At 38.8% G+C, this 11,648-nt stretch overlaps 1 protein-coding gene across 1 annotated transcript in view; it reads right to left on the reverse strand.

The window, feature by feature from the left end:
• The window catches only part of fyna (FYN proto-oncogene, Src family tyrosine kinase a), a 24,499-nt gene extending 13,132 nt beyond the window's left edge, over window positions 1–11,367 (reverse strand). Inside the window, exons 1-2 of the mRNA XM_008309961.3 lie at window positions 11,122–11,367; window positions 561–817 (exon numbers count right to left, since the gene is read on the reverse strand). Coding sequence (XP_008308183.2) covers window positions 561–807 — 247 coding nt within the window. The 5' untranslated portion in view covers window positions 808–817; window positions 11,122–11,367. The remainder of the gene's footprint in view (window positions 1–560; window positions 818–11,121) is intronic.
• Between the last annotated feature and the right edge of the window lie 281 nt (window positions 11,368–11,648).

The raw sequence follows: 11,648 nt of genomic DNA on the forward strand, positions 1-11,648 counted from the left end.
TTTTTTTGGCTGTCTAGCACAATGTCTGAACTTTCTGGTCATCAGATGTGTCTTGCGGAGCAGTGGTGATAATTTAGGTCACTCTGTTTTCTATTAACTTGCAGCCCGTGGACATTTATCTTCTGCCAAAAGTGCCAAAAGATAAATTAATCGCAGGGCAGCGGTGTCCACACATGCAGGGAAAGAATCATAGGTTTTAACACAGCACAGTGTCTTCATGATAATATTGGAAAATATCAAAACAGAAAATTGAACTGCAAACCCTCCACTGTACTCACTGGTCAGTAAACTGGTTGAGTTAACATTAGTTGTTATTGAAAGTTGGACACGAGTCAGTCAGTGAGTGAGTCCTCAGAAATGTTTACACCTGTGCAACATTAAACCTTTTTTTCTTCTTTTTTTTACTGTCCTGTAGCCAGTCTGACCCGCGTAGTTAAAAAGCTCCATATTTTACAGTTACAATGTCACCTTGTCTGAAAAGAACAGTTTGTCACCTCAGAATATTACGCTCGTTTGCTTTTCTGCCAAGTATGGAGTGAGACAACAGATTTCCACCTCACCTGTTCCTCCCCGGGACCGGAGCGTCCCAGACTGCGAGGATGTGTGGACTCCTCCAAAAACGGTTACCCCCTGTGTGGCGGCGCTGTGGAAGTTGTTGTAATTGGGAATGGTGGTGACGCCAAAGCTGGGGTAGTGCTGCGGCGTGGGGTCGGACCCATAGCGGTATCCTGAGTTGTGTGAGAGGCTGGTCTCCCGGTCATCCGTGAGTTTTGCTGCTTCTTTATCCTTACATTGGACACAGCCCATTCTCTCCTCTCTGTGGGTGGAGAGAGAAAGACCAAGACCGAATTAGCATGAAGGTAAAATAATAGCACAGGAGCGATCTCCAGTGATTCCATTTCCTATTATTTCACACTCCCTTTGAGAGCTACTGAGTCTTGTGCAAAACCTTTCAATTAGCCTGAAATTAAAGAAGATATTTTAAACTCCTTGACTAATTTAACCAATGACTTAATGTAACCAAGGGCAGGAAGGCTAAATAGTCACATGACTGATGTAAGTGTTAACACACTCAAGGCTGAGACAGTGTTATTACTTAGCTTAGCTTAAAAAAAATGTGGTTAAAGTTAAAAATATGGAACTTACTATAACTAAATAGTAATACATTTCTTACCGTGGTTAAAGTTAAAAATATGGAACTTAACTAAATAGTAATACATTTCTTATAGCCCATATATAGGTATAAAAGTAACAAAATGTTACCCCAAACAGCTGGAAGTTAGCTAAATGTTTACCAAGTTAGCGACAATATTAAAAAAGATATTGTCACTAAGAAGTTAGCTAAATGTTTACCAAGTTAGTGACAATATTAAAAAAGATAAACCCCATGAACTATAATTAGACACTAAATATAATTTTGGACACTTCTCTTTAAATACAGCTAAAATGGCAATCGTAGATGAAAATAATGAAACAGTAGATCAGATGTAGTTAAAAGTTACTACAGTCAAAACAGACTATGTACTTAACATAAAGATAAGCTAACAACAAAGCTAACAAACATAAGTAGCTGCAGAAAATTTTCAACCAACTTCTTACTTTATCAGCCCAATAATGTATAATTAAACTTGTCCTTGTATATACAAAATCACTTGTCCTTCTTATTTTCTGGTGCGTGAATGCACTCTAAACCCGGCAATTGCATTTACAAGTTGGCATTCACCCGAGTTTTGTTAGCCTAACCTACTGTAGAGTCAGTGCAAATGTGCAGAAAGTCTGCTTTTTTCTTTGCATAAGGCGACTAATGAAGGGCTTGGTCTAACTTGGGCAAATATAAACCAATCCATAATGAGTCAGTTCAGACAATTAAAACCAGCTTTACTGTCTGTAAAGTTATACTCGGCCACAATTCTGCTCAGCATTCCCTCTTTAAGTTCTAAGAGAAGCAGATGAAGCCGGTTCAACAGTGCCGAGTAGAGACCCCTAACAGCACCACCGCCTTTCATCAGCAGCATTAGCGGCCAGCTGTCTTCGAAAAATGCTAATTGGAAACATACTTGTTTACAGAAGTGGTGCTTGGGGCAAACGCCAGCACTGCAGCAGACGGAGGAAGGGAGGGGGAAACTACTGCACCGCCGTTGGCCCCAGCTAAAGACTCACACTCAACCACTCTTATGGTACAGTCGTTTGACTCACAGGTGGAGTCTGTTTCCTGCCCTGGGTCATTATTGAAATATGATTGATAGACTGGAGTTTGATGGTGAGACGAAAACATTAGGTTGAAGTTTTGGCCACAAGATATTTAAACAGCCATGGCTGCATGTATTATCTCAAATATAACAAAAAGAAAAACCCAGATTCATATCCTCAGTCCACTGTTGATCAGCAGGGGGCTTACCAATTTATGTTTTTGTCTGTTTTTCCACTTTTAAATAATCACTTGAGTTTCTTCTTCTAGTCGAACCGGCAGAAACTAGAACCAGCAGGTGGCGGTAATGGTACTTAAAAGATACAGAGCTGCTGTTGAAGAAGCGTAGCTCGGTTGTAGCGGGATAAACATAGCTATTCTAAATATAGCAGCTTTTTGAGCAGTGTAATATTAAATGCAGTTTGTTTGACCAAGGTTTTTGCAGATTATTTGTTAAAGTTATAGACACAAGCTTAACATTTCTTTGCAGTCAAACTGAGCCAGAGTCAAAGGCCCTCCTTCAGGAAGGCAGGCAGTTAATGGTTAAAAGAAAAGCCACATGGGTTAATGGTTAAATTCTTTCAGGCCTACTTTATGTTTACAAGCAAGAAAATGCTTACATCAGAAACAAGTGTAAACAGATGTGTCACTTGTTGGACACAGTCAAGACTTGGTAACAGGACACTAACAAGGTCTTCTGTGGTCTTGTAAAAGAGAGTAAAAGACTCTGTCACGTGAAAATGAGATTGACAAAATTCATACCCAAGGGCAACGTTATCATTAATAACAGTTAAGGTGTTGGAGTTCAAGCCTTTAATTCCAGAAAGTAAAAAATAGTACCAGGAACTATTGCCCAGTTTTGCCTGTCCCCTGGTAAGCTAAAACAGTGCCAACAAAGTGCACATCTGAATAATAAAATGAGAAAGTTGCCTGTCCCCTGGTAAGCTAAAACAGGGTACTCCCTGCTTACTGAATTTAATTTCTTGCTAACTATTTAAGAGTCAGTGCCAACAAAGTGCACATCTGAATAATAAAATGAGAAAGTCGAAACACCTGGATTTTTTTTTTTTTTGACAATGATAGCGTCCAGTAAAACCTGAAAAAACATCCTGTAAATCTAAGGATTATCTAAAATGTATTTCTCTACACACTATTGGACCTAACGGCGTAATCTTCACATTGTCAACATGAACCATTTATTTTCTCAAAAATGGCTCCTAGGCATGAAAGTTCCTGGTACTTTGCATGTACCAGTAACTAAATGGGAGTTCCAGAGACTGAATTTCTGCCCAAAAATGGTTCCCGCTGGAGGGATAGGACAATCCGAGATACGCAAAACAGTAAGGGTGGAGCTTTAAGTGCAACTGTTTTATGTGCTTTTGTGGCACTCAGAAATACCAGAAAACTAAGCTGCATAATCTTCCTGGTACTGAAAGTTCTTGTGGTGTCCTGTTGAAACGCAGCATAATTGTTAGGTTGAACACTAAATCAGACTTCTTATCCTGTGCAAACATAGCAGTTGAAACTATCGTCATTACATTTTTGGGGAATCTTAAAAGCACACAGCACTAAGGTACGGGTGATTCAACTTCAACACAACACGGCCCTTCAATGTCTATCAACGCTATCGTTGAAACTGAGAAATTTTGGCTTTCTGTAATTGACAAACAAATATTGCTGTAGTTTTTTCTACAAAATCAAAATCATTAGTGACGTTTGAATACTTTCTGTTCAGAACAAGTAAAAATAATGATTTACAGAAGATTTTCCCATTGCTAAGCCCAAAGCTATTATTGACGTTATTTATTCCATTAAAAATTAAAAAAAAAAAGTAAATTATCTAATTGTGGACTTTGACTGGAAACCACAAGAAATTTAAAAACTTTTTAAAGAATTTTTATTTACTTCATCAACCGTGAAAACACAGTAACATCCAAGAATTCTTAAGGATTTTAAGTCCCTACATGAGTTTCACCAACAACTAAACCATCAGAGAATAATGAATTATCACATGTTTCTCAGATAAATGTGTAGATCCAAATTCCAAAGGAATCTGAATGATGAAACACATACCCACCAAATAAAGAGGTCACCTCCTGTGCACCCATCTTCATCTTCACCAGTCGTATGCATTATTTACTCTGCACCACATTCACTCCAGGATGAGAGCCCAGGCACAGTGCAGAGTCGTGTGATTCATTACAGTCAATAAAAAAACCCTCAAGTACCCAGAAAAAGAAACAGGCCCAGCAGTAGTTTTAGAGAGAATGGCTTAAACCAAGCCCAGAGTCCTCACTGAAACACTAGAAGGCGCAGGGCGACTGATGCTTTTCCAAGAGGAATATTTGACATTTTTATATTGTCTTCCTATCGTCCGGTGTTTGCAGCAGCGTCCTTCACAGCGTGTCCATCTACTGCAATCCATTTAAAAGAACATCTTTACTGAAAGATTTCCATTTAAGGAGAAACACGTACATTTTCTTAATGGGTAGAAATGCTGCAGGTTGGTTTTGCTGTCATCTAATACCGAGAAAGGAAGAAAACTGCATTATCCACAGTTTTCATGAATCTGTTTCTCTCCCATAGACAGATCTAAATGTTTCCTGGATTACACTCATGAAACATTACTGAAACATTATAGATTCAGCAGTTAATCAAATGGGCTCTGGGTGTTACTGCGGAGGATAGGCAGTGCAGGTTATCGAATGGGTGATTCATCAAGACTACAGAGGTGTGATCTTAACTGAGAAATGCTAAATCCACACAATAATATTTACTGAGATTCTTAAATGCATGTTAGATATATAAAGGTGAAGGGATTGAAATAGTATAATGTTACCAATTCTGGTGGCATTGGAGAACATTAAAGGAAATCTCATGGTATTGGTTATCTGTAGGGACTATAGAAATCTCAAAGGCCTTAAATTAGAGTGTTCTGGGACTACCAGTATATCTTTATCTGGGCATGGTTCCATGTCATTTTAATATAATTTATGAATAAACCTTTGGAGTCTAATTCTTCTTATGGGTGCTACATTTATGGGTCACCCTCATCTTCACTTGACCTCCCCGTACTGATACTTCAACCATCATTGTGTCCTACCAAGTACCTGTATCTCCTACATCCTTTGTCTTTACACCTAATCCTGCCCATCCGTTTGACAATCCAGCCTCTAGTCTTTTGGATGGTGACACCGTCTCAAAATAGTGAAAATCAGTATCAGTATGGCACTGGTGTGCATTAAAACCTAAAATTGTTTTGGGAACTAGATGTTGATAGTGTTTGTGTTTGTGATAGTTGGAAGATGGTTGGTCACATTTTTTTTCTCATAAATTTTGATTTCCTAGAATTGGATTAAACCTCCAACAATCTCAACAATTTATCTCTGGTTTAAAACGCAGTTTTGAATTTTGCCATTTTATTTAATCTGTGATCCAATGAGATGGATCGTATCAAAAGCCCTATGTTCTAGGACGAGAGGTTTTTCGTGCAATTCATCATCTTAGACACACACAGACGTAGGCAAGCCTAATCTGTCCTTTTTGAACCAGCGGCGCGATTTTGGCTCTCAAAGAAACACTGAAGACATGGCAGCCCGAGGGTCTTGTTCCTTTGCATGGAACAGCATGAGTATCACATGACTGCAGTAACCCCCGGGAATGTTCGTCACACCATTCTCTTAAACCTAGCTCATTAGCCTGTCTATGAGAGGAGCGCTTTTTGATGATAAGCAATGTCCAATTCAGAGAGTGGAGAAGGCACGTACACTACAGCCCACACAAAGGGGAAGGACTTTACACACTTTACAGGGAGGCCTCTCCTGCCGAACGTCCTCATTTTGATGTGTCAAACATCATTTGTCAAATCTGCAGCAGGAAGTGCTCACCAGGAAGAGACGACACCCAAGTATCTGCACAAAATAGCACCGGGACGGGTCAGTGCTACCACATTAGTCACAAATGTCTTGTTGAACTGGAAATAAATTTATGATATGAAGCCTGTTATGGTGGCCCTGTATGGGCATGAGTGTTAATCATCTATATTAACACACACACAAAGAGCAGGGAGCCGTGATGAAGTATTCAGCCATTTATGGCGATGCTAACTAAGTAGCTGAATGGAAAGGACAGACATGTCAGGGTCACACGGCGTGGCTGATGGATTAAACAAGAGTCTGTCAATGAAGCCTGGGAAACAGACATACGTGCAGCCTGATGCGGTGCGACACAAGAAGACAACAGAGAATTAATTAAACTGAAAGCACTGATTTCAATTGCCAGAAGAGGTGGACAAAATAATTAAATGGACCAACGCAAATTGAATCCCGTAGCGTTTTGGAAAAATCTGATTTATCGGTCAGGTGAAACTGAAAGAGAATAAAAATGAAAATGTTAATTAAAATGTAAACGAATTAACATTTAGAAGCATTGATTGATTAATTTACAGCCATTCGATGATGACACCGTGAGCTCTGAGAATCATAACAGGGACTCTAATTTTGGATAATTATAAAAAATTATTATTACAATAATATTATTATTGTTGTTTGAATAAATTACACTTGTTTGTGTAGTGCATTGTTTTTATTATCATTGGTGTTAATGTATTACTAACAATTATAATATATATTTTTTCTTTATCTTTATTCTACATAGCTATATGAATAATGAATGAATAAAAAGGCTGTATGAATGCAAAGATAAAAATATTTGTTCATACAAGACCAACACAAAATCATATCTGTTGACCTGCTGTCATTTCTGTCCTTAAAAATATAACCCAATTAAAGTAAAAAAAAAAAAATACTGTGCTTTTGTAATTAGATAACTGTCGGGTGATTGTCAGCCTATTACATCTTTAACATCGTCATCATTTAACCCTGGTGAACTGACAAATCGCTGGAGATTATAATCATTATGCAGACGAATGCAAGTCTGGCATTTTAATTTTGTGGCGCATCATTTGAATCATTGACGTACAACGTGAGGTCAACCCACCCACTGTCGTCCCACTGAAGTCACACTTCCATTGACCTTATTCGAATACAAAATAAAACTTTTATATTATTGATGAAAGGCCCAATGAGGCTGGTTCCTGTTCTGTATTCCATTTGAATTCATATAAACCTCACTGGCCTTGTTTACTGGAAAAGCTCCGCCATCCTCCTCCTTACGACTGCCATTCTCTGAATATTTACAATATTTGCTTGTGTTGGACAAGTGAGTTCATTCAGTGTATCAAAAAGACAATGGCCACATTTTACTCCGCTGCAAGATTATCTGCACAATGTAAGGCAGTGTTAAGGCCTTTTCAAAGTGTTCCTGAATGAGCGCAGCTCGTTATAAAACCCGCAGCTGAGCTTCATACTGCGTTCATGTGTGGGTTTGAGCCTTGCTGGGCTTCAGAGTCACAATGTTCACAGCTGAGTGTGATGAGTCACAATCTTAAATAACTGAGACGATTGTGAGCGTCCATTCAGACCGAGTATTGTGTTTAGTCTCTCACACTTGTTCAAATGGTGTAATTGGGCAAACTGTTATGAAAAACCTGTACTAACTTTTCTTTTTCGCCCCAGCTGGTCGTGGCTGCCTGTGCCCATAGGTCTGCATTAAAAACCAGACTTTCCACATGTCATGCCAATGCAGGGCAACGGTCAGCGTAAGAACCCACTGGAAATATTGATGTTGTGGGCCTGGAGAAATGTGGGGCAGAAGTTTTTTGGTTAGGTCCATGGAAAGTGCAACCTGAGGCACGAGTCATACAGTAAATGCTGCAGTATAGACACACAGAGAAGGTCAAATTTAACTGACTCTGACAATTTAAGATTTAAACATGAGTGACTGTCGCATCGAGGTTGTTTCTGACTGAGTGTTTCTGACAGTGAAAGAATGCTGGCTGGTGGTTTCTTTCTGTGAAGTGTTTTTCTTCTTTTTTTTAAAGAATAACATATTTAATGACTTCAACACTAGAAACTGACATTTTTAGACAGAGTTTAGATAGATCATAAGCCGTGGCATATGAAACAAAACAAATCTTTATGTTACAGGAATTTCACATTTAACTTTATTACCGGATGGAAATGGATGTTTTTTTAACTCTGGGTTGCTGACTAAGTAATACGTAAATAATAACAAAACAGGTCCCTCAGCTTTCTTGGGTCATGGATTGGGCTTACATAAGACAACATTATCACTGACTGGACATCAAGTTATGATAACAATTGTGAAAAGTCTAATTATTTGGCTGAGATGTAAACAATCTGAATTGCTTGAACGTAAAACTCACTATAATGCTGAAAACCACCAAGTGTGTCACATGAGCATTGCACGTGAAAATCAGGTACATTAAAACTGAAACCTTTAAATGGACTGTGAAAGCAACATTCTTTAATTTCAGGAGTCAAATGATTATCTTCTGTTTCCTCTTTGTGTCATTTCCTTTTTTGAAAGAAGCTCTCCAAATATGTTAGTATTAGATTATTATTAAGTATTTTTTTTAAATAAAATATGATACAAACTGATACAAAATTGAAACAATATGTTATTGTTCAATCTCTTCAGGCCAGTACCAAATAATCCGTGGCCCAGTATTGGTCTGGGGCCCAGTGGTTGGGGACTTCTGCTCTGGGGCCCAGTGGTTGGGGACTTCTGCTCTCATAGATGCCATTCTCCTACATACTCATGTAAATCTAAATTGTATAGTAATTTACAAATTGTACAACACAAGGATATGAAGCTAATGAATGAGCAATTACTCTCCATTCACTGAAGTTATAAATTTAGCAGTAGCATCTTTATTTTCAAATAGACTCAGCAAAAGTCCTCACTTACAGACAAACAACAAACAATGTCCACTATTTGTAGAAATGTCAGACACCAGTCCAAATAATTAGAAAGCAATTCTAAAGATCTGTGTAAATCTAACCAGGGGACAGAATCTACACAGAAATAATAATAATTAAAAAAGTCAACATAATCATTTAAATTATTACTGAGTTTTATATGTTTATGGTTACGGGTAAGGCTTTGGTCGGGCTCTTTAAATGAATGAAAGTCAGTGGCGTGCACTGACTGAAATAGCTGCAGAAATATGTCTGTGTGTAGCAGCGAGCTAACCTCAGCTGAGTGCTTGTGCAGTATTTGTGTGTTGGTTTATAAATATACACCCAGCAGAGCCTTGCAGCTCTTGAGTTATCATCATCATCAAGTTAGTGCACAGTTGCATCAACTATACATGTTTGACAAAAGAACTTGTAACTATGGCTGAGGCTCCGAGTACGTTTGTCATAGACAGAGAACGGATGACGTATTTCTGTACTGTATCTAATAAAGATACAGGAACCATCCTGCTAACTTTGACCGAAACAAAAAATTTTAACCATCCTGCTAACTTTGACCGAAACACAGTTTTGCATTATATAAATTTATAGTCATAAAATAGAGGTGAGCAAACTATTTGGGTCAATGGCCACACAGTTGATGGACAGACCAGAATTTATTTTAAATGTATAATATATATAGTATAGTATCCCATTTATCACACAAGAAGAACATACACAGGCATACTACTGTACCTGGAAGGATCAGTGTGCGATTAAAAAAAGTGGTCTTTTCTTTGGTCCAGTTGTTTTGACACAGAGGTTACGTTAGGAGACTGTTCTCCAATGTTCGATCCAAATTAAAATTCCCAAAAGGCTTTCATTTGCCCATGTTTATCTTAAAGGTTTCTTCAAAACAAATAAACTCTGACAATACACGTGGGGTCCACTAGAGGTTTTAATGACCAGAACCTCTTAAGCATTACAAATTACTTGTTCGTGGTAATAAAAGATATTTTTCTCTTTTCCCCCACTGTCAACAAATTGGTGATACCAAGTTTTTGTATAATGCCAACTATATAACAATTCCTACATCTATTACAGGGGTTTTGGGTACATTTAGCTCAGTGTTAAAACTGTGAAGTCAACTGTCTGAGGCTAATGTGTGCACGTAAACACAGAATGACACAGCTACTCACTCACGTGTCCAATCCAATTTACCCACCTACTACCACTTCAACTGTCTATCAACTTCCTGTTTTTCTCTAAATGCACCGGTAAACAAAACCAATATTCACATGTTTCAGAAGAAGATAATCAGAAAACAAGGTGATTTAAAAGTGAGGAATAGATTCATCCTCAATAGAGTTATGTACAAGAGAAATTGCTTTCAAAACAAGTGCAGCACTTCCGGTGTTTTTCACTTGCAATCACAGACTGCAGTGGCGGACGCTCCTTACATTCCTTATCTATGATAGTGATAGGTACTTGTACTGTAAAGGGTCTTAAAGAGGCAACAAAAACAAGTACACACAGATACACCAACCCCACCGTTTGCCTACAAGATGGATGGCTGCACATCCACACACACCAGATAACCCGATTAGGACGAGGCTCTAATTTGATTTTTAAGAGTGTGATTCACTCAGAGTATATGACAGTTATTTTGGTGCTAAATCAATAGGACGGACTCTAGGCCTCTGTGGCGTTTATTACATACATATGTGTGTGTGTGTGTGTGTGTGTGGATGCATGGCCTCACTGGTCAGCTCTGCTCTGCACCGCCTTCATCACTGCTGCTGCTGCTGCAGCAGCAACACCAGAACCCCCCTCCACACAATCACAGCACCGCAAAAACACCGTCCACAATTAATACAATTATTCACGTTTACACACATTTCTGAGGACCGAGGCTAAACCCCTGTTAAAACGCGGAGCCAACAGTGAACATATGGCGTGAACGCAGACACCGTACATTTGCAGAGTGTTATTTATCTGCTCGACTCTCCCGAGGGGATTTTCATCTCGCACCGTAGAATAGGGGACAAGGCGGTGCAGCAATTGAAATTCAACACAACGGAGGGAGGGAGACTAGAGGAAAACAGGCGAACTTACCGCAGCAAAATCAGATTAATCCATCGGAGTTTGCAGGGAGACCTTCGGTTTGGGGGTTCCGCTGATGTCTTTCTACTTCGTGTCGGTGTTTTTCCTTCGCATTGACACGGAATCGCGGAGGGAGACCCGTCCCTGCCGATTCAAGAAGGTCCTGTCGCCGCCGTGCGTACAGATGATGACGATGGCGACTGGTGAAAAGTTCCCGATAATAATAGACAGCACATCCGGTTTGTCTTTTCGCAATAAAAGTCAACATTGTTGAATCAAAGTTTTGACTAACTTAAAAAAGGAGACCTGCTTAAGGTGTCAGAACTCTAAATACATTTAAATTGTTCTTTTTTTAAAATCACGTGTCACTTCTAGAATATTGCATGATGTATACGGTGCAGTGTTCCTCAATGCCTATGCAAACCAATTATTAATTAAGTTGTTGTAAAGTTTAATATGATATAGAAACATGGACATTTAGTAGCAGTAATTAAACTTGGGGGATATAGTTCTGTAATAAACAAATTAAGGTTTATTGG

This window comes from Cynoglossus semilaevis, chromosome 1 (assembly GCF_000523025.1).
Source record: "Cynoglossus semilaevis isolate Cse_v1.0 chromosome 1, Cse_v1.0, whole genome shotgun sequence".
In the NCBI taxonomy this organism is placed as follows: domain Eukaryota; kingdom Metazoa; phylum Chordata; class Actinopteri; order Pleuronectiformes; family Cynoglossidae; genus Cynoglossus; species Cynoglossus semilaevis.